The following is a 24,765-nucleotide window of genomic DNA, read 5'->3' as shown; positions in this document are numbered from 1 at the left end:
GTCGACGAGCTGTATCCTTGCAATACCGTGTCTGATACCGAGTTCTGACAAATAGATTGCGGATTTGATGCATTTATGATAAAAATGAGTAGGTGTAATTCAAAACATTAAAAGGATTGAAAGACTTTAACAGTGTCGAAATACTATTTTGACCATATCAAAATTATTGATGAACGAAACTTAGCTTCTGTAGATTGCTATCGATGTATGAAAACTTTATTTTGTATAAAGATCCGCAGTCTACTGATAAAAATGTATGTTAATAATATCCTTTAAACCGGAATAAAATTCTATTTTCGTTTTGTTCATGTACAGCTTTGGTTAATACACGAAATTTGTTAATGTACAGCTATTGGAGCACGTATAGGCGTACAAGAGATATCAATTTTCTCCTTGTGTAGGAAATTATGATCTACAAAAAAGTTTTAATCACTGAAACAACAAAATGGCGAGCGACTTGACAATTTCGTAAATCCCCAGTGGAACCAACGAAACGCACGAGCACGATACGATATCTTACCATTTGAACGCGTTTCAATTCGGTCTCCAAATCCCGTATCCTCATGGTGGCTTGCGCCAGTTGTTCCTGCAGCTGGCGCGTTTGGATCTGATTTTTCGAATTGCGGTTCTTGGTGGACACTGGATCCCAGAAAAATCCTTCGGTGTCGTCATCCTGATGGCTGCCGTTCTGGAACGATCAAAAACAATAGGAACGTCAGGTATTTCTCTCAAGGTGCTTTCGATTCGATTCGGTTCGTCTATCGAAATCACGCGAACCGTGGCAACGGTGACGTTCCTTCGAGACCTCGGTAACGCAGGATGCGACCACCGAGGCAACCGTATCATTAGTAACTTAGTATTGTTATGCACGTTTACATAAGAGGCTCGTAGTGTGAGCAATGCACCTAGTACGGCGCTGTTCGACCGCACGTTCGTTGCGACAAAAAAAGAAATATAGAAAAGAAGAAAAAAGAACGACCGAGAATGAGGTAGAGGAGGTGAACGAGAAGGGGTAGGGTGGGGGAAGTGCACTTATGCAATCCAAATTACGAAGTGATCGCAAAAGTCTTCGAGGAAGAGAAAGAAAATGTGTATTGAAGGTTTCCAGCTTGGTATTATGTATATCGGGTTTGTTCTTTTTTCTTTTTTTTTTTAAATTACCCCGTGCCCCTTTCGTCGTGGAAACCATGTCAAGATTTTACACTGGATTTACAGTGAATCGAGACCTTACAAAAGCCTTGTCATTTCATAGGAATTGCCTGGATCTGGATTATGTAATCTTCGCGGGCGCTCTCTCACGTGTTCCATGCGTATTCGCCGTTCGTTTTTATCCTTCCAAAGGCCGCGCTCGAATTGCAACGAAACGAATACAATCACATTCTTCCTGCCGGTGGCGTCGATAGCGATTTTCATTCGATTACGCGATCGAAGATAGATGTCATAACAAATCGCGGACCGTCGCATGTGGAATATCTACCGAAATAAACGATTTTCCAATTGGCGGTTTCGAGAACGAAGTAACGTGGTCAATTGCATCTGGATTAGGGATTGCAATCCGGCAAAGCGGGATCCCGCAGGATGCGTGTCATCAAAATTGCGCGAATGTCGACGCGCAAGATGAACTATTTCGATGTTGCATTCATACTAACTGTTCGACCTTCCAGTGTATTTGATACATTTATGACAAGAATGAGTAGGTGTAATTTCGAACAGTTAAAACATTAGAAGAATTTAAAAATACTGTTATATTATTTTCAACCTATTAAACATATTAAGAAAGAAAATTAATTTCTATTTCACTCCAGTTTGTCGCAAATCAGGTAGGCAATTCTTATTTTGCATAAAGATCCGCTGTCTATTTATTTATAATAACTTGAGGAGCAACGTGGTCTTCGCTTTTTACGATCATCTTTTCAAAGTTCTACAAATGAAAATTTCGTTTTATAATTGGAAACATTTTTCTGATATCTAAACAAGTTCTACCTAGTTTATTTTCCAAAAAAGGATTTACTTTAATTTAAATTAATGTAGATTTGATTACTATAGTTAAAGACGATGATCTCATTAAGTAAAGTTTGTTTCTTTATTAAATACATATGTATTAGAGCGAAGAACGAAATTCTTAGTCCCGCGGGATTACAAACCCTAATCCGGATCGTTGGAAGAACAGCTCGCCGTCTTCCTCGATCGATCCTGAAGTCCTTCTCGTCGTCTATTACCATAATTCTATAGAAATTATTCAATGAGTCGTTGTCGTAGTCTAACGCATTGTCCCGACAATGAACTACAAAACGGTTTTTAATCTGACAAAAGTTTCCCCCAAGATTCACCTTTCGACCGGCTGCCTTTACGTTGTCCAAAGTTCTTTCATCTAAAAGTCAATTCACGATACAATATCCACATTTTCCATTTCGACCCGCATAATGCGAACGTTACCACTGCCGCGACGCGACGCGATGCTGCGACTCGACAAAGATGCATCGTTTCACAGACGATCGAGAGAGAGAGAGAGAGAGAGAGAGAGAGCCCGGTGTTTCTTCTTTATCGTGATCGTGTCATTGATCTCGCGCCACGAATGCTCTCGGAATTACATATTTACAAAATTCGTTCGACGTTCCAAATAGGTAGGATGATACCGTGGTATACGGGCGTTCCAATGAATAAGAAACGACCGAAGAAATTCTCTCGAATAATTCATTCCCGGTATCGTCCGCGTCCGTCGAATTACGTAATATATTCAACGATATTACACGAACATTCGGAAATCTAGTTCGCGTCGAAATATTCTATTCCAGCGAGGTTTACTTTTTAATGCTCGATTCGTTCGATCGAATATCTCGGTACTCGTTTATATCACGATGTATTGATCGTATAACAATCATGTCTATGCATAAATATCGTTAATTTTCTTTTTAATTTATTAATTTCATTGTTCAATTTCATTCTCTGTGAATAATTACCTATAGTCACCGGATGCTTATTCAAATTTTTTGTTATTAAAAGACCTATATTGTGAAATGAAGATGGCACTTACTAATTTTTTCGAATTCAGAGAACATGCAAATCAAATCTGACGAAAATATCCCACATTTTCTAATTTTTAAAATTTAAGTGCGATAACTTCTGGAGCTGTCCATAATCATCCAACAATTTCTCAATCTATCCATTTAATTTTTCATTCAAATATTATCGTGTACTAGCTACATCTAATCAAAATAAAACAATCAAATCAAGCTGGAAGCTTGTATTCGTTAATTACCATTTTCCGGTGTCCGTTACAGGGAAAACAAATGTTTTCCGCTTGAACGTGTAAGGTCCACCGACCAGCATTCTGATCGCGATACGTTGCACCGAGATTAGGAAGTCTCATGAAATTTACAAAAGCCGAAACGCGAGGCCAAACGACTCCACGATATTTTATTGGGACAGCTTGAAAAGGACAAATGAACGTAAAAGTCAATCCGTTGATGGTCGCTAAACGATTCGGTGTCGCGTCGTTGCATACTGCATACTATTCACTGGAGATCCCCTCGGATATGCGAACGATATCGATGCCTATACAGATTCCGATACCGATATCGAAACGGAAACCGGAAACCTAAAGCGAAAATTAAAACGAAAACGAAACAGCTTTCGAGTCCGTATCACCGAAATGCTAATCGCTACGCTATGCATTTACCTCGATCGATCCGAGTCGAGATAAGAAGTCCCTCCGGGGCCGACACGTTCGATATCTTTCGATCCATAGACTCGATTTTTCTAGCATCGGTGGACGAGAACAAACAAACGACACCGAAATATTTCAAGAACGAAGTCAAACATTATTTGACGAAAAGAAAGAATCGGTTCGGAGGAGCGCTCGCGCGCACGTGTCTCCCAAAAGAGGGGGGAAACTCTAATGAATATGAAAGAGGCCTCTCCGTTAGGTCAGGTCAAGGAATAATGCATCGTTTGACTTGCATGCGGACAAGCGACAAAAGTTTCCTCCTTTTTTCCATTACAGTCTGCGTATATGGTTGCTTCACCTTGAGCACTTGGTTTCTTACGATTACGACATCGGGGCTCTCGGTAGCAATTTCTACTATAATACTTTAACGCTCCGCGAGATGACGACGCGACGCACAACTTTTCTATTTCTCCGCAGTTTCACTCGTCCAAGTCCATCGACACCTTCCTTTTATTATGCTAAAATCGACCAGCCCTTCTTCCTCTTTCTCCACGCCGTTCGCAGACCCCGCACACACGTTATAGCCTGTGTTTAAACAGGGATCAGCGTCTGTTTGCTTTTCAGAGGATAATTAGAGGCGATTCAAATGAAATTTACGACTTTCCGGATCCTAATCCCCCTCGAGTGAAATTTGAAATTCTATTTCCTTTCACGGCGAAGCAGGAAGTTGCGTCGCGAACGCAATCGCTTATCGCTGACACGAAAACGAAGAGAAGCGCTCTTCGTGCCTCGCTAGTCCCTCGAGACGGCAGAGACTGGGGTAAACCGATGCATTTCGTGTCGAAATCAAAGAACTTTCGATAGAAATGAGACGGAGCAAAGAGATGGGCGAATTAGATATCCATTTTACACGGGAAGTAAGTATTTAATCTGTTTAACTTGCTTCTTATCAACGAAATCTTTAACTTCGGCTGATACATTATTTTTTTTTTGTACAACTTTAAGCGATTATTTGTTAACATGATTGGACTTTCCGAGTCGGTTAAGTATACTGCTCGATTGAAAACGTCTAGCATTCTATTCATTCTATATTTCGCAAATCCTGAGGTGGTAGACGAATTTTGCGACCAGATTTGAAATCAGTGTGACAAAATCTACGGGAAACCACAATTTTCTTGTAATACTGTAAGTTTAATACAGATTTTCAAGTTAAAAAACGCGTTCGTACTATAATCTCTCTATTTTCCCATATTCTGCAAATATTTCTGCTTTAAAAGAAAAATCATCGCTCTACCTCGTTCATATCGAAAGTTCTCTCATTTTGACACAAAATTTATTCGTTCATCCCACTCTGCGGCACAGGGGCAAAGGGGGTCCTCGCTCGCAGCCAATGGTTAGGCTTGACGTCACACACTCCAGCCAATAATTCGGCTAGAACCAAAAGTGCGAGCGAAATGATCCAATCGGACGGCTTGCTGCCGCGTTCCCTTCGAATTCCTGTGAAACACGGAGAGGAGGTGTCGTCGATCGACAACCACTGTTCGATCAAGAAGAATATTGTTTCATGTCATTTTTACAATTTGTAGATCCGGAACAACTGCGAATAACTGCGATGAAGACCGCCGGCCAACGCGACACTTTTGTCGGCACGTTTTTCATTACATTATGGATAGCTTCGGAGTAATAATTTTTCGATCCTAGCAAACTGTGTACACTGTCGACGCGACAACGATAACGGTTCTCTCCTCTGTTTTTCATCGATACGTTAAGGTGCTCGATGTCTGTTTGCTCTGTATAGGTATATGTACCTATTACTAAAAAATTGATACTATCTGTCGCAGCGACCTTTAACGCACCTCGGGAATATACAGTTGCGAGAATATAAATTTATAGACGCGCGCAAAAGCTCGCGACGCGATGCGATTACCGTCGGAAATCAAACAAACCGACAGAAACTTACGAGCACGGCCGGCTACCAAGAAATTTCGCTTCTTCCATTGCGTTCGAGCTTCTTTTTACTTTAATATTCATCGCGTACCGATACTCGCATCGATTTAGATTCCGATTCCACTTCCACCTTGAATTATGGAACTCTGCGACCGTTGAAACTCATTTGCAACATTTATGCAGCTATTCTTTGAATTATATATTTACGTAAGATGTCGCGAGCAGGTTTCTCAGGGAGAAGTGGAAACCAATCGGCGCCAGTGGATATGATACTCGAACGTTTCGAAGATATTAAACTGTCCCGCGCGCTCGATAACTTTTCAATCTTACAAAAGCTAGGAAAGAGAACCAGGTTATCGCTGAAGAAAAGACATTCTAGGTTCTTCACAGTGTGATAGGGTATAAACGATTACTGATTACTAGACTGCGGATATGTTTATGCAATCGACCGAACGATCGACATTGGCGAGCGAGACCAATCGACGCGGATCGAAAAATACAGGAGAAAAGAGAAACTCGAATAAACAGGAATAAGAATTAAAGTTCGTTCGCATAATTTCTGCTCCTGTAAGTCGGCTCGTGGAAGCATAAAGCATGATCACACAGAGCAGAGTACCGACGAATCACAAAAGCAGTTGCAGTCGTAATCGCAGTCGTTCCCCTAAAAGTGTGTTCTCCGCGAACGCTTCACCCTTCAATTGACACGTTACACACGTTACTCGAAGGACTGCGTCGATATTATACGTCAAGATCGCAAATAAACTTCGAAATAGGTGGAGACTGTGTATTCAACGAGAGCAAACAGCGATACCGGACTCGCAGGATTAAATTCACTTTTATATGGTTTGTGGATGTACGCCGAGGTCTTCCAGTACTAATTATAATCCCGCCAAGATAAATGACGTCAAAACTTCAAACATGGTGACGAGTCATTGAAGCACTATTAATTGTATATTGATCACTCCGGTTCGAGTGAATCACGTGCGGCAAGGACACGCGTAACCTTACTAATCCCAACGATAATTGTCCCGTGGTTTGAACAATAAAGGTGAAAAGGTCCCATCGTTCGTCAAATTCGAAATACATTATTAGACTGCGGATCCTTATGCAAAGTAAAAATATTCTGCATTGATTGCGGGGGAAGCAGGAATAAAAGAAAAATTGATTTCATCCCTTAACGACTTTGTTACGTTGAAAACAACATTACAGTATTCTTGAATTGTTCTAATCTGTTTTATATTTCATCCAACTAATTTCTTCATAAATGCACAAAGATTTCCTGCGACAAGGACTGAACTAGTGGGCGATTTATCGAAGCGGCAGTGGTCGGGCCGGGTCGGGCCTGGTCAACGACAGTATCTACGCGAACGGTAAAAGAACCACCGATAGCGTACCGTGGGAAAGGAAGCTCCTATCAATGGCTGCGTAAACGTCGACTATTCTAATCTGGTCCGACAAGAGGCCCAACACGATGTTCTCGTAACATTTTCTCAAGCTTGATATTATTTAAGCTCGATAATGATTTATAGATAGGATAAATCCATCGCAAAATATGATAAACGCCTGAAAAATTTGTCACACCTGATAACAGGGAAAGATGCCAACTCGGTGTGACACAATTCTGTGGTTGTCAGGAAAAACGCCGCATGTCACAATCTCAAAAAATTGAGTTTATGCATTAAGGGGGTAGTACACCCTGGATTGTAACTAGAAAGGGACTAGAATCTTACTAGAAAAATGGGTCGAAACATGGGTTTGCGACTAGAAGTTGTTTGACCTTATTTGAGCAAATTTTGGGCTGGGTGAGGGCTCATTCTAAAGAGGAAGGTTAGATGCACAGGCGCTCCAGTCATCTCATAAGTCAAAAAAGTCTTTTAGAGACAGAAAAATGCATTGAAATATGCGGGTTTTTCTCTACTGTGGGCCCTCATATTATTAGTTATAAACATAATCTTGTTAACCTCATGACTGGAGCGCTGTGCATCTAACCTTCCTCTTCAGAATGAGCCCTCACCCAGCCCAAAATTTGCTCAAATAAGGTCAAACAACTTCTGGGCGCAAACCCATGTTTCGACCCATTTTTCTAGTGAGATTCTAGTTCCTTTCTAGTTACAATCCGAGGGTGTACTACCCCCTTAATTGAGCTTCATAGTATAGGATTTACGTATTTACCAGAAAGTCATGAAAATAAATTCGAAAGGCTCAAAAAAATAATGCGATTTAACCGATGTCCTATGTCAAAGCATTAGTGATCGAAACTTTAAACTATGTGACACTATAAATTATGTGACATGCGGCGTTCTTCCTGACAACCACAGAATTTTCGTCGCATAAAACTACAGGAAGAAACAGGTTCGCGATCGGGACGGTTTTTCTACGGGGCGATTGAACCGATCAACCGATCCACGCGACGTCGAGTGCGAGCAGATGCTACTCAATACTCTAACGCGAGCTATGTCAACATAAACTGTAATAAAACTTCATTACATCGTCCGTATGTGTCCACGCGGTTTGTTTTAATCGTCCGGGGCTGCGACACCGTTGCATTTCGTTGCGTTCCCGGTCGAAGGAACGCGTAGAAAATTCGATTCGACGCGATAATCGTCGATCGAAGCTGGACAATGATCGACCCATTGCGAAAACGATTCTTAGATGTATCCCTTTCATATCATCTCGCTTGTTGTGCTTGCCTAATTTAATTTGTTCCGCGTTTCGAAAACCCTTCCGTATTTTAATGAGTCGGACTCGTGACGAAGATTTGAACAAAGTTTAACAAACACGAATGTCACGGGTCTCTTTTTAGATGAAATAAAATTTGATTCGTTCGTAATCAATACTTAAGCATTAAAGCAAATGCAGCCATATAAATTTTCTTCTCCCTTCTACGACATTTTTCGAGATAAAAACGTTTTCATCACTGTAACTCTAAGGAAAATGTTACGGCAAGGGGTAAGAAACTAGAATATTTCGATGATTGCGAGTACGACTCCAGATCATAGTTCGATTCCTCGAATTACTTTGGAAAATTACTCTGTTTGGCGTATTTTGCGTACCGCTGAAGAAAAGGAAAGAAGAAGAAAGAATTGGCGAGCAACGAGCAACAAACAGGCAAGCAGGGAAGGAGGTCACGATAAGAAGCAGGCAACCAAAGGTTGGCCGTCCCGTCCACCTAAATACGTCACTCCAGGTATCAGGAATAACGAAGGTTCAAGCATTCAGCCGTTCAGTGCATTGTTCGTACTGCAAATATTAGCTCCAGTCTCGAGTGTACCACCATTTCTATTCGTAAAAAAATCTTTCGAGTACCGGAATGAAGAATCGCACCTGAAGCAAAGGATAACAACACAGACCGTAGAAGCAGAATCGCAACATATCTCATTCTCTCTCTCTCTCTCTCTGGCCAACGATTCCCTTTTTATCCCCTCTTTATTTCCTCTTTTTCGTGTTTCCAATATTCTCGTTTTCCAATACTGTTTCAATTATACCTCGTGCCATACGTTTCCATGGCGCGGCCGATCGATGACAGAAAGTTGCTCGGACACAGATCAGTTCATTTCGAGAGGGAAATATATCATAATATTCTATTGGAAATTGTCGCGGAAATGTTTAATCCTTGGCATGGGAGTTACCGCAGGCTATACTGTATCTGTCTGTTAACTTGCTGCATATTCCAAATATCATCCCTATAATTTCTGTATGAATTACACCGCACAAACTGTAAACTTCAAATAAATAAATAAATTATATCGCGCAGGCTCGAGTAGAGTGTTTCATCTGTTCCAGAGGTTCGAACGCCTAGCTTTGGAAAATCTCGGTACGCGTCGTAATACCTAACCGTGAAATCGTAAAAGTTGGAAGGACAAACGTAAGGCAAATTGCGAAGTGAGAAGCGTTCTTGCGCGTACAATTGCCGCTGTCGCCATCGCAGACGTTCTCCCGTTGGAAAATTCGTAAGAATTCAATTAGAAATCGTCCGACCCGAAATATTATTCTTCGAAAATTCTACCAAGATTCGAATGTACGAGAACCTGTCTCATATTCTGCGAATAAGGAAGAAACTACAGACACGACTCCAATTTTTCCGACAATTATAGTGAACGTTGTAAAAGACGACGTCTCGAACGAAATATTATTTTCGAAAATTAGTTCAATCAAGATTGGAATGTTCGAGAGTGTATGTATGTGTGTCTAGTATTCTGCGAATAAGAAGAAGCTACAAACACGACTCCAATTTTTCAGACAATTATAGTGAACGTTGTAAAATCTTTGACAAAATCAAAGAACTTTCGATAGAAATGAGATAGAGCGATGAAATTTTTTTTAAATTAAAGCTGAAACTTTGCAGAATATGGGAAAATAGGGAGATTATGGTACGAACGTTTTTTGACCTTGAAAAAATTCGTTAAACTTGCACAATTTCAAGAAAATTGTGGTATCCGATACCATAATTAGGGAGATTATGGTACGAACGGGTTTTCAAGGTTAAACAAATGTTCGTAGCATAATCTCCCTATTTTTCCCATATTCTGCAAAGTTTCATCTTCAATTTTAAAAAAATTTCATCGCTCTATCTCATTTCTATCGAAAGTTCTTTGATTTTGTCAAAGATTTCGATGAACGAAAGCGAAGGAGGCTACAGTGTTTGCAATATTATGAAACGAGGTTGGCACTCGGTTGTGCGAGCATGCGTGCGGCGTTTTAGGTTGACATGGACAGCTCTCGTACCCGTACTCGTGTGCCCGCACCTGTGTACCCGTACCATAGCAGGCGCACATTGTATGCACGTAGGTCCCCTCCGCGGGTACTATTAGCTAGCGTAACAATGTCGCGCGATGTCAATGACGTAATCCAACGCACGCGTACAAGTCATCGAAATGTTTTACGAACAGAACTTTCCGATGGATTCGAAACTTCCAGGTCGGAAAAATCAACAATATTTTTTGACTCGGCGAGACCACGCTTTATGAAATGCGCGCAGGAAAGTTTCGCCGTATTACCGGCGGTTGGCCCGCTAGAATCTCTGAAAACTTTGCTGCTAGTATTTTACAAAGAGTATAAAAACACCGGCGGAATTTAATATCGGCCGAAGTTTCATAAGCGCGAGATAAATTCTTCGAGATTCATCTGGACGGTGATTGCTCGGCTTAATATCGGAATAATAAAAGTTCGAACAACGGTATCCGTGGCCGGAGAACTCCGACGAGAGAAGACATTGGCAGCGATTCGGAATGTTCGAGACACAGAAAGAAAAATCGAAAGGGAGGGAAACGTTTGAATGTTCGAAGCAGCGGCTTCTACGAATTTGGGACAACGAAAAGTTCTTTTCGACGAGCGCGAAGAACACGCGCGCGAGTTCTGCCCTCTTATCTTCGTCGGGAACGCGCTGAATATTAACTTCTGAGTATCTAACGCGAGTTAACGGTGTACCTTTTCTGTCCATGTTGGTATGTAATATCCTCCGGTATCGCGGGAGAAGACTACTCGGAAAGGCTGGAGGTGAAAGAAGACGAACAACTGGAAGAACGCGACGATGGGAAACGACGACGGCTGTCGTCTCGTCTCCTCTCGTATCGTCTCGTCGCAAACTCACTTGTCGCTTTGCTGACTAATCGCCGAGACGGGCTCCTTTCTGGCTCGCGATCGTGTGTCCTCGAACACTCGAGCAAACGTTAACCGCATCGGTTCGCGAAATTCAAGAGCCAAAATCGGTGTCGCTCCCTCGCTCACGTGCTCGCAAAACCGACAGCGACCGCTGCTAGATTGATCGAGTCTACTGAAATTGGAACGCGCCGCGCCGCCTCGATGGAATATCAGCGACATCGACGTTCCTCGTTGTACGTGCTTAGATGGAAAACATCGGTAACATGACTTTTGTCATGTCTGTCACTCCCGGCTTGGCAGACTCGTTTTTCCAAGATTGCAAGGGTGTGGGGTGCGCCTTCTCATTTCTCGATAATGTAAAGATGGGGTTTCTCAATAGTCAAAAGCGCTGGCTAAAAGATCAATCCTGGAACGAGTCTATCCCCTTAAAACCGTGCTAGGCAATTAAAGGGTGACGTGTTTTGATGAATGGTAAACGACTGTACAAAGTGTTGCGGTAACAGTAACTTATATTTAACCTAAACGCTAAAAGTTGCCTGTGCCATTACTCAAAATATTGTCTACATAATTACATATATCGGTATCTAATCAATTCCTAAACATTTAGGTATTATACCAATTTCATATCCATAAAATTTCAAAAAGCTAGGAAGAAATGTTGAATTTTAGAGTTAAAATAGCTCCGAGTGTAAAGGGTTAAGAGGTTAGTCTCGTTTCCAGGATTGCGAAGATGGGGTTTTCCAGACTCTGTCAAACGAAGATGATTAGGGGCCCGGAGACACAGCTGTTGTAGTAAATATTATTCGTATACGCGACACGTACGCGAAAAATCGAGCTCGTGTTCATTCGGAGAGTTGCAGCTTGCCCCTCGTCGTGGGACCAGAAGAACAGGGGCCTGGTCTCCGGTCTGGAGTCTCGAGTATCCCTTTCCTCTGTTTCGTAATTTCTGGGTAAACAATACCGCCGAAAATACACATCGGTACGCGTGAAAGACCTTAACGAAACTCTGGTACCGTTTCACGGAACCCCCCGCCCCCGAAACGTTGGGCAACATACAGAATGCTACGATGCTTTGGAAAAGCAGATCCGATCACAGAACCGTGCTATCGGCACGAAGAAACGTATTTGCAACTCGAAGAGCGATTGCGTTTCTTAACCGGACAGATAAAAAATGCATGAAAATGCAGGTTGTCCGATGCGACGCGACAGAACGCGACTGAACCCGACGATTGCTCCATAATTTGCAATGCTGTTATGACCGTCTTACCGGTTGTTCTTGATCTTTGGTCCACGTCACTGTGCCAAAAAAAGGCTTGCACTCTTCCTACGAATGGAAAAATAGTATATGGCACAAGGCGAGGCTACACCGTGAAAGTACCTACGGATCGAATCGCCCATAATTATCAAAGTGGTGTAAGTGATATACTTCTTATTATCACTAAACGAATTCCATATATATAATGTTGAATTAACAAGCACGTATAATGATCGAAAGTTGAATTCGAATTTAGATTTAAATATCATATAATGATTGAAAGTTGAATTTCGATTTAAATTGGGTTGCTGAGGGTTGAAGTTAAATTTATATTTAAATATAAAGATTGAAAGTTGAATTTCGATTTGAATTGGGTTACTGAGAGTAGAATTTGCAAGCACATCGACGCGACACGACGGCTACTCCGACACGACAATTATTTCGCCACGTGGAACAAACAGGTACTCCGGTTGAACATTCGGAAAAACCACGCAAACCTATCGATATCGATATCGATATCATGTTACCGAAACCTACAATATTCATAACATTTATCGCGGAATCGACAACGGGCAATACTTCCCCCATGAATATGAAATACCGACAACAATACCGATCCTTCGAGTTTGCAATAGACCTATCTTGGCTATTTGAACGTTCCGAGAGTTATTTCAAAGTCTAATGCGGGTCATTTCCAATGTTATCGGGTATTTCGTCCATAAAACCGGACAGGTATAGTATCGGTGTCGCACCGAGATTGCCAAAGCGCACGGTGACTTTGCATTTGCATCTCGTCAGAAGCTATGACTCTCGACGTTGTTGCGTCACGCTGCGCCGCGACGGTGATGGCCTACGATCAGGCACGGCCAAAAACTTGCCTTTGGACAACGGAAACGATACAGTATCGCTTCGAAACTTGCAAATTTTCCACGTTCAAAGGCCAGCGTATTTTTCTTTGCAATTTTTTTTTCCCCGTTCGTGGACTAGCGTGCGAACAATGCTCTTCAAGGCCGAAAATTCTAGCGCATATCTAAAGGTTTTGTACAATAGATAACGATTATCGCTCGCGGCTGAATTTTTATTTTCGAGCGGCTTAGATAGCGACGCATCAGCCGATCGCATAACCGCTAATAAATGTGCATACGATAAAAATATGCCGCTGTCGCCGATAAATCGGCTTTTGCAATCCTCCTCGTCTTCGAAGGAAATACAATCGACTCTTTCGAACCGTGTGTCAACAGTTTACCGTGCGCTACCGACTGCGAAGTTCAAAGTTCGAAGTTCGAATCAATATTTTCACCGTGTTCGACGAACGAGGTTGCTCGAGCGCGGAGTACCTGGAGACGTTCGATTTTTCAAAAAACCGATTCATTGCCGATGAATCCAGCAGCCCTGACCTGGCTTCTTCTCCTTAGTTTGATACGTTCGCGCAACCGCGACAACGCCGAACGACCCGTCGAAACCTCTAATCGAATATATCGAAACGAAACGATAATGGATTTGGAAGGCTAGCCGTTTTCCGCCGCGAGCACACCGCCAACACCGACACCGACATCCACACCGATTACGTAAAGGGAACCGCGACCGTAGCGAACGCGTATTTCAATCGAGTCGAGTTCTCTTTTTGCGAATCGGGTTCAAAAGCCAAACGAAAAATTGCAGAGCGAACGGTAGTTGTCTATGAGTCGATCAGGTTTCGGACTGCGGAAGTTTATGTACGTACGTGCTCGCATGTAAATCTTTCAATCTCCTCGAACCGAAGCAGAGAAATTGGAGCAGTGCTTGGGATCGCAAACGGGGTGGTCGATACTGATCGATCTTTGCGAATTCACGACTAAATCGGACCGCGCGCATCGCGTCGGTGTCGCGGCGAAAAATTATCGCGGCGAAAGTACCAGATGAGGTCGCTCTGCGGTTCTCGCGGTGCCCTGGTAATTTCATTCTCTGTTCCGCTACCGTGAAACAGTAACGCGGCTGTGCTGTCCGATTTGGTTCGCGACTGCCGCTATTTGCCAGGACGTTCCGCGTGTTCGTCGAGAATTCGTCAAAGTAGAATTCAAATTTCGTTGTCGAACTTGCTGGAAATCGTAATCGAAACGATTTTCACAGTTCAGCTTCTCGCTCGTGGTTCGTACCTAGCTTGCAAGTTGCAGTCGCGCATTGGCGAGCGAGCAGTCGTCAGCAGCTCAAAATAAAATAACGCCGCAACTTTTTCCAGTCCCTTTTCTCGAGAGAAAATATCCCGGTGTTAATTTACTCGAGTTTACAGCATTCCGTGCGTTGCGCGTTTCAATTCACGCCTAACTCGCGAGTTTCTCCGGTGCGTTGTTGCGGCCGACGAGCATCGACAACGCTAGAACGCCTTTCCATTGTGTCTGTCCGTCCAGCTACTTACTCTTCTCGTTCGCGTTTCGTTTCAAACTCCTCCTATCCCCCAGTGGATTTCATCTTCGGCATCAAACTTCGAACTACTTCTTTTTCTCTTCCTGCTCCGTCGAATTATCGTTACGCGCGTTGCTCGGAAAAAGTCTTCGCAAGAGGAATTCAGGGAATTCCTATTTACCCTCCTTTCTGTCCGAAAGCGTTTCAGAAATTCATGAAGGAGCACGCGCGCGCGCGCGCGCATCTCCTGCGTCAACCGGCCGCCATTTTCTTCTGTCCACGCACTCTGAACTTTATACGCATACGCGATGGTCGCGTACGTAAAGCGGTGCTCGCCACGCAGCTTTTTCCAATAGAGAACGAAGGTAAAAGATCTAGCTCGGTTCGCAATCGTGGACCGGTAGCGCGACGATCACGCGATGGTACTGTTGTGCAATCGGATCGTTGGACGAAGACCTTGATCACGTTCGCACCTCCGCGAATAAATTATATCTCTCGCGCGACATCGAAAATCTTCTGGATCCTCGATCTTCCTATTTACCGAGGAAACTCTTCCCGTTTTCCCGCAGCGAAATTCGGAGGAAACCGCCCATTCGAAAACGGCGAACGCTCGATTCAGTGAAGCTGTTGCGTCACGCGCTAGGAAGTCCGTTCCCGTCTCCAAGATCGACGTTACCTACATTAATCTCGGATAGTCGCATTGAACGCGTCGCGTCGACGCGTCCGCTCTCGTTTCAGTTCGAGTTGGTTCGTGCCGCGTTGCCCTAATTCGCGGAAAAACAATGACTCTTTGAAAACCGATGATAAACAGTAGCCTTCCTCCTAAGGACTACGCGATGCCGTTCCGCGATATTCAAAATGGCAGCCAGGTTAATTATGCTCGTAGCACTCGTCGGCTCGTTCCGCGTCCCCCTCCGCGACCGCACCGCGGTTGTTCGCTTTATCGAACAGCGATAACTCGTTCGTTCGTTCGTTCGTTTCGAACAAACGAGGAAAGGATACTGCTCGGTGGAACGATAAAAATCTAGCTCGTTCGAAACGACAAACATTATTTGTCACGTGGCCCCCGCGCAACTGGCTGCACTATTTACCTGTAGATTCAGAAGTATCGACCGACAGGTTAAAGTACAAGGTTCGATTTAATTAGCTAGCAACTAAGACAATCGCGTCTCGCCGCTGGCATCGTACATGTATAGTCACACCGGTGTTTTGTGCCGTTTGAAACGCGAGAATCGAGAGATCGCTTTAAGTTCTCCTCTCTCGCTTCCAATTAACTGCTCGCGAAGACGAACGTCGCGTTCGAAAACGCGGTAAACATTTTACAGCGGGCACAGGAAAAATACTACGGAGTACCGAAGTCGCGCGGCGTGGCTTATTCGGTATGCGCGCCCATTACCATGCCAAAGATAAAACTGCACCGCGAGCTTATCGAACGGTCAACTTAAACTTCTGCAATCAAAATTAGTGTAACGAACGTCGCGGGTTATCCATGTGGTTAATCGCTCCACGTATTTGTCAAGCATGTAATCGTTGAAATTCGTCCTTCGCGTATTATCTTCACCGATAAACCTGCCCGCTTCGTTTTCTACGGTAACGAACGCGCGCTCGTTCCCTCGCTTCTATTCGACTTCGGAGAACACGTACGTTCTTACAGATTCTTTCGACGAATATTCCGGAATGCTGACGCGGACGTGAACCAACCGAAATGCGAGTCTATGTCTTGATAACGTAAAACCGCAAAGCGTACAGATTAGACCAGCGCTCTCGCTATTCGTCGCGTTCCCCGGAACTCGATCCGCAAATCAACCACTCGGTAGTCTGTGTAGTTCATCGAAAAATAACGAACGAATTTGATCTTCGTTCGATCGAGAACGGAATAGGTGCAACGGTTGTCGTCGAATTCCAAAGAGAATTCTACGAAATCCTTAGCCCGGGCAAATAAAACGCTTTCGAAACGCATTTACGGGAAATCTCGAGGAGCTGTTTGCACAGCGATTGCGCCGCTTCGTCCTTTCCACGCGATCCTTCGAAAAACTGGTAACCGGAACACGCGGATCGATCGAAAACTCTGCGAATGAGATCGGCTCCGATACTCTGGTAAAACCAGAGTTTCTGTTCGAATCCAACAGGTAAAACGAATCGAGAGAAACCTTTGCGCTCTACCGCGATACATCGACCGGCCCATAGGGGATCGAGCGAAACTTGTTGCGCTGCCGCGATGGCTTATATCGCAACCCTCTGCGCCTCTCGCGAACCGCCATGCGCCACCAACTTTCCCGGGGCCGTTTCATAGCTATCACGGAAGCTAACTCGATTATTCGTAGCGCCGAGGGAATATTGTTAACTCTGTTTCAGCGACGAGCCCGATACAGAGGATCCGTCGAGGTTGGCTCGCGAGACGTCGTCATTACCGAGGAAACCCAATACACATAATAATGGAAGCTTGTGCTCGACGCACAACGCGTCAGTGTCAGCGACACACGAGTAGCATCGCGATTCCAATAGCACCGGTGCGTTTTGCAAATATTCCAGCGTCCCGATCTCGGTTTCAGTTTCGGTCTTCCTCGTCGGCGAGAAGAACGGTGAATCATGAATTATGAAGAACATAATTATAAAAGAATGATTTTAAAAAAATGAGTTTATCAGTTATGTCACATCACGTTATCTTAATCGATATGGAATCAACGTAATCTTTACGACATTGTCAAAAATGAACAGTTACATTCATTTAGAAACAAGAAATACATCTCTCAGACCACTTTCATAATGATTCCACACGGTTTTTCGGTCGACATCAGAACCCTTAGCACTCGAGTGGTGACTCCGAGTCGCCATTAAAAATTGCCGTACCATTATTCAATTATTATTTTTATATACATAATCATTCGATTAAATCAATTACCAAACATTCAAGTATTGTACAAGGTACTGTATCAATTTCATGTCCATAAAATGAAAAAACCATATAAAATTATCCTAGACCGGAAGAAGTGTTTAATTTTCGTGTTAAAATAGCTCCGATTGCAGAAAGGGTTAAGAACGTAGCAACGAGACGTCTTATTATCCCGACACGATGTTCTAGCCAACGATAAATAATAACAAATAGAAAGATAAAAATAAAAATTTGCTCGTCTTACTTGATGCACGACTCGTCCATCCCGTTGTTAAGCTTTCCGAGAAGAGGTGTACTTTCTCTGTCCCTCTGTGTCTTCGATAGGATAACACAAGGCGAGAGAACCGGGGGTCGCGAAGCAAACAGAGAATACCTCGAGGAGAGGTGGTCGTCGTTCAACGCTGGTGTAAACTAAACGGGCGTTCACGTGCCCGGGAGCCCCGAGAGCCCGGACCACGTTCACCTTCCGACCATCGAGAACCGACTGTGCGTTTGCCGCTTTGCCGCCGCTCCACCTCCTACCATCGTGCAACCATCGTGCAACCCTCCACCGTGGAGAGGAGAAGGGTACACGCACGCAGGCAAGCAGGCAAGCACGCAAGCACGCACGCACCGGGAGGCCATCGAGTTCTACCGCGCCGCTGTTGCTTCGCCGTTTTGTCGCTGCTGACTGCTGACACACAAACACGCACACCGTTGCATTGCTGGCCCGAACAGAGACACAGACACAGACGCAGACAACACATCAACGACGCAGGTATCAAAGATATGCGCGCACACTGGTGACCCGTCTAGATATTCCACGGGTAAATAGATTTATACGTGTGTGTGCGTGACTAGGTGGCACGGACATCGGCCGCTGCGCCGCACAGTGGGGTGAACCGATGAATTTTGCTTCAAACTTTAATCGATTTTTCACTAATATGCTAATAATTCGATAAAAACATTTGGCATTCTTTTATTTTGATTTTGACACGAAATTCGTCGGTTTACCCCACTGTGCGCCGGTGCATACAGCCGTTAACGAAAAACGCGATGGGGTGGCGGGTGCTGCATCTTAACGCGGATACGAAGTACGCCCGCGTTCAATTCCGATTGCAGTTCCGTCGAAAGAGCCAAAGTTATTCGGAAACTCGGTGCGGAGGAGCAACCGTTGTAGCGTCGCGTCGCACAGTGCGGCCGCCTGTGGACAAAAGTCGAAAATGCAACTATTTTCCATACCTTATATATTTGGCTTTACTAATCCCTTCAGAGATGTCTTTAGTGTATGAAACAAATGCCGGGAATCTAAAATTAGCACAACAAACGGCAGGGATCACGTTTGCATAAGTGGCAGAGAGCTCGTTAGAGAGCTCACTTGAAGAACTCACGCGAGACCTGGCCCAATCAATTACTGATTCTCTATAATCAAGAACGTTGTTTTGTGTCCTTTCTTTAAATTTTGAATATGGAAGGTATCGAAGGAGGTGAGGAATATCCCACTTGTCCTGTTTCATTAACCGTTAAAATAGTTTCGTAGCAATAATAAAACACTAAGTTAGAATCAAGTTTTATAGATAATAAGATAAGAAACATAAAGAACGAAAACATAAGAACGCCGCACTATGCGTCGGTGCATCTGCAGGTACGGTGGACAGGAGAAATCGAATATCGCGTGAGACTTTTACAACCCGTTCGGACAACAATCCAAAACAAAAATCGCGCGGTTCCCGTTGTGTCTGACCGAGATCTTAGACCCTATCCGCGTTTGTATCTTCTTTCCGCTGACGCAGACGCAAATTGCACCGCAAACTGGACACGCGCTGTTCGACCGAGCACGAGGCTCCGCGTTTTGGCGCGTCTCCGCTCGATTTTTCGGAGTGAAGTCAGTATCTCAGCTTTAGATAGAAGACATCTTCGCAACGAAACGCAGAGTTTCGGCTGGGAGTAACCACGGGCGCGGTCATGAATAATGTAATTAGGCTAGTTGCCGCGTTTTCCGTTGGGCCGTGTTTTGCCGTACGTATGAATGTACGACGCGTCGCTGTTAACGACAGTACATTTTTATCGGCCCCCATGCGAGCTCGGGCTGCGGGCGCAGCTGAGCCGAACCAGAGTGGAAAAGGCGCGCTACCGGTGACGTTATGGTAATCGCGTAGTCATGCTTCCCCGTCCCCCTTCACCGCTTATCCTATTTTCCGTAGGGCCCACCTACGAGGAATTTCCTTTTTCCTTTGTCGACGAACGAGAACGCTGTTTGCGTTCGCCGGAAGTCCCGGCCCTTTCGTACGAGGACGGACTTCGACGATCTTTTCGCCGTCGGTGGAAATCGCGCGGTGTCTGCCCGCAACCGACACTATTCGGCGAACGTTTCTCGACACCTTGCGCAACTTTCACCGATTCGAAAAGATGACGGATGACTCACCGGTCGCCGATACCTACACCCGATACCAACGAAATCGCGAGTTCTTCATCTCGAGCAGTACATCGTTCCTCGCCGCCGGTTCTCCCGTTCGAATTCGAGTATTTGCACACCTGTTACTCGAGTCCATCGGTAAGCTGGCATCAGAGGTTGTAAAAGCGATAACGCGTAGTCGATAAAATGTCGCGAGACATCGAACGATGTAAACTAATTACGGATTCCTCGAATTCGCCGATACGGTAAACCTCTCTCGGTTGATACCGTAGCATTGAATTCGAGATTCGAAACGAACCAGTAGAGAAAGTATTTACTGTACTGACCTTAGGACAAAATTGCTATTTGACACCAGCCCCAGCAAGAACAGCAACAGCAGCGCGTAGCAGAGTGGAAGCACGATCGACCTACATTTATAGCCATTCGCGGGGGAAGGTAGCCATAGTCACTATCACCCCCGGGGACTAAACACCCCCTGATACTCGACCTATCGTATTTCGACGTGTTATCGAGGAAGATGAAACACTAATAATCATTGCATACATACGTATAAATATTCGAATAAAATGCAAATACGAAGCGTCGACGAGATCGAATCATCCGTTGTCGCGTTGTCGATTATTCTCGTGGGTCGAACGTTGAAAAAGAATTCGCGACTCGGCTGACAGGGACGTGGAAATTTTTTTAACGAAGCCCGATAAGCAACACATCAGGTAATTTTCAGTGTATCGGCTGCGATGAACTTCAAGGACCCAGAGCTAGAACCTACAACGCTTAAAAACGACGGTCGTTGTTGCCGGGAGATGGTGAGTCACGGCGTGGCGTCGCGTCGCAACGACTTTTCTCTTGCCCGTGTTCGTTTGCAAGATGGAGGTGAAAGAGGCGCGAAGCTTTAGCAGCCGATTAGTTATTAAAAGCCGAAGGTGTCGGAGGTCACCGGCTACATCCGGTGCTCCGCGTCGCGAACGCGGAACGCAGGAAGGCAGCGTAACGTTTTCGATTCGGTCGCGTATCGCAAAACACGAGCCATGTGTATATTTCTGTACTTGAAGCAACCACATAAACTTTCAAGTAATTCGCGCGACTCTACGCGGTAACGCTCCAACGGGAAATATCAACTAATTTATTTGCCTTGAGATGCCGAACTAATATCTTGTTGTGTCACGACGTCGTTCGAAGCATCGTGACGTGTCTTCGAAAGAAGGTTTCGCGACACGCGACTGCGACCAGCAATTCGCGAGGCACAAGACACGTAACGCATAGTTGGAAGCGAGGAAAGAACGAGCAAGACTACTCCAAGTAGGAGAGCGGATGAAAGAGAGAGAGATTGGACCGATCCTTTGTTGTCTCAAGATACGAAATAAAGTGCGAGGCTACGGTTATCGGCTTATCTGGCATTCCTAGCGAACGGTCCTATCGGGTTATACGATGCAACATCTATGCGGTTTTTATTTTGATTTTCTTTCGAAATTCCGCAAGAGAAGGCGTGTTTCGCGTAAACGCTTGCTCGCGTTGGCTTCGGTGATACTCGATGGTAGATCATTCTTGCGATCACCTAAAACAACGAGTTATCGTCTGTCGAATGTTAACCCTTTGCACTCGAGTGGTGACTCTGAGGCGCCAGTAAAAATTGCCATACCATTATTCAAAACAGTTTTATTATTATTCAATTCGTCCGTATTCTATGAATTGTGAAAAGCTCACATGTTGTGTGAGAAAACAGATTCAATTCGATGTGCAGAATAAATGAAATATACAAAAACACTTTTTAAAAACCACGCTTATATTAAAATGCACTAAAAAGGAGAAAATAATTTTTTTCCTGGTTCTCCACAAAATACCGAATCCAGTGAAATGATTAATCATATTTTTCCCCAAAATTTTAAGCAATTAGTTCAAAATTTCTTCTGTTATAAAATTATATTTATTTATAGTTACTAACGTCATGATTTTATTTAAATTTATATTAAATTTTTCTATTTATTCCGACACTAATTTTATAACGAAAGAAATTTTGAACTAATTGCTTGAAATTTTGGGGAAAAATATTATTAATCATTTAACTGGATTCGGTATTTTATGGAGAACCAGGAAAAAATTATTTTCTCCCTTTCAGTGCATTTTGATATAAGCGTGGTTTTTAAAGCTTTTTTATATATTTCATTTTCTACTTTTATTGTCATCGGAAGCAAGTGTTTATACAAAATTTCATCAAGATTGGACGATGGGAAGAGGTTTAACATTCGATTACAAGATTTGGCGCATACAACACGGCAAGTTAATATAGACAAGAAAGAAATTTTCGAATTCAAATGGCTTGGAGTCGAAAGGGTTAAGGGAGCAACAGTTGGTTCGGAACGCGGCCGGCCGCAGTCGAGGGCGCGTGGTTTATGGATCGTGCTACATATGTATTTTGCGACTGCGAGTGCAAGTGCAGGCGCGACTGCAGACTGCCGACTGCAACCACAACCAATCCTTAAGGCCTGCTTATTCTCGGATTCTTTTTTTTTCCACTTTTACGAACCACGCGCGTACTGGTTGTTTCCGAGTACACGGGCGTCGTAAAGTGCGGGAGAACTCTCGCCGAGTCAGGCGTACGCAGGGTTACGTGCACAACTCTGCGGCCAATACGATGCACTTTTTTAATTCCAAACTCGGAATTGCTGAAAGCTTGCTGACAAAATCCGCAGGTGGATAGGATCGCCATCGAAAGCTTCGGCTTATCGATCGATAGGGCGGGAGATTACTTTTCATCGGGGTAGCTTTCGTTTCCACGGGAATTACGGTCAACATACTGGTAGTTTAGGCTTACAATTAGGCGGGAACGCGCCGAGAAAGCGTTACAGCGGCACAAACAAGGCAAGATAGGAGAGGGAGCGTTTAGTAGATTTCTATCTGCATCATCAGCTGCTACTTAGCACAGAGAAATACGCGCGCGCGATCTACGAAAGAGAGTGCCGCTCCTGTAATACAAACTTACCGAATCTTTCGGTTTTGCGTTCAGCTCGATCACAGTTTTCTGCAGTTCGCAGTTCTGCCGGCGTAGCAGCGAAACCTGTGAACGACAAAAAATGTACACTCGTTAGCGTTACATCGAATTTCACAATATCGAATGCCTTTTAATCAGTCGACGAGTAACGTTGAAAAAAGTTTCGAGTGTCTCGAAACGTTCAAAACGTTTTGCGTTTGGTTTTCGATGGTCGCGCAGCGGTGTCGAGAAAGCTTTTCTCGGAACTGTGGCGAGGTTTTGTTGAAATAGTAACGAAAAATCGGTATCGGGGGTACGGTGACACGGGAAAAAAGCAAAAAAAAAAAAAAGTAACGTTGACACGAGGAACGCGGTAATCATGCCCCGGGCTTAAATATTGGTAACCATAATCAGAAGGAAGTCCGGTGGTACGCTGTGCTGTGCTGAGCTGTGCTGTGCTGTGGGTAAAGAGACCGTACGATGCGCGTTTCTGTTTGCCTTCCTTATCTCAGGTTTGCGCTGCGATAACCGCCCTTCCCCTTCTCCGAACGTTATATCACCTATATGTATACCGGCTATATGTATACAAGCCACGCCACACCGTTGCGAGCTGGGAGCAATGGAAGCAATGGGAACAACGAAAGCGAGGCCGTTCGAGTTGTCTCGAATCTATACCCGATTGTTTCCAGCGAATTAGACCCCGTTCGGACACGGCGGAAACCGCGCGATTTTTGTTTTCGATTGCTGGTCCGCGCGGCTTCCGCCGTGTCCGAACAGGACCTTACGTTTATCAACGCGTTTACCCCCGAAAACGCACGAACCACAACAGTTTCTAACAATTCTGACACGTTTCTATCGTTCGATCAAACTTCTCTATCTGGCTTAGAAATATTAGTTGCCCGACCCAATATTAAAGCTTGTTTTCTCATTTTTAATTTCTTAAAAAACTGTTAACTACGAATTTAATTTGATTGTAAACTATGTATGTATGTATGTATGAATATGTATATGCATACATACTGTAATTTACCTCGGTGCAGCAGAAATAGATCTCACTTGAGATCTGAAATGCTTAAAATAAAAAAAAAGTTTGCAAAAGAGTATAGGAAAAGGTTAAGAATTACAACTAGACTGCAGATCTTGATGCATTTACAGCAAAATTGAGTAGATGAAATGCAAAATTGTTGGAAAATTTAGAAAATTGACCATGACAATATACGATTTCAATATTACAATCATTAATGGAAGAAGTAACATTCAATTTAGTCTCTATTTTTTGCAATTGATGCAGACGATTTTTCTTTTGACAATGTATCTCAATTTCATCAAAATCCGAGAGGAGGCAACGTTTCGACAAATTTAGCAAAAAGAGTTGGTTCTTTATCGTTTGTAATGCTTGAAAACGATTTCAACGGATCCTTCGAACCTGGAACGTGTTCGTCGGTTCGCTCGGATCGCAACTGTAGATTTTCGAAAAGATACGTTGAATTTCAGTTTGTGAAGAATGTGGTGGCGGGAGAATCGTCAACGTAGACCTATCAACGATGCAGGCCCATCGTTATCTATCGGTTCCTAGAACAACGGTGAACGGAGAAGTGGGCATGGTCCCGAGGTTTACAATAAAAGCACGAACAAACGTGTCGCGCACTTTCGGTCT

General features: G+C 43.9%; 1 protein-coding gene across 6 annotated transcripts in view; it reads right to left on the bottom strand.

Annotated features, from left to right (window-relative positions):
- Positions 1-24,765, bottom strand: part of LOC143213413 (uncharacterized) — a 35,006-nt gene that overhangs the window by 8,334 nt on the left and 1,907 nt on the right. For 2 of the 6 annotated variants that reach the window (XM_076433236.1, XM_076433240.1), the window contains 2 exons: positions 23,121-23,195; positions 521-688 (listed from right to left, as the gene is read on the bottom strand). In XM_076433236.1, the coding sequence (XP_076289351.1) occupies positions 521-688; positions 23,121-23,195 (243 nt within the window). The other 4 variants (XM_076433239.1, XM_076433241.1, XM_076433238.1 and 1 more) reach the window with 4 other exon arrangements.

The sequence above is a fragment of the Lasioglossum baleicum genome, chromosome 11 (genome assembly GCF_051020765.1).
Source record: "Lasioglossum baleicum chromosome 11, iyLasBale1, whole genome shotgun sequence".
NCBI classification, from domain to species: Eukaryota; Metazoa; Arthropoda; class Insecta; order Hymenoptera; family Halictidae; genus Lasioglossum; species Lasioglossum baleicum.
This window is presented reverse-complemented; position numbering and strand designations above follow the sequence as displayed.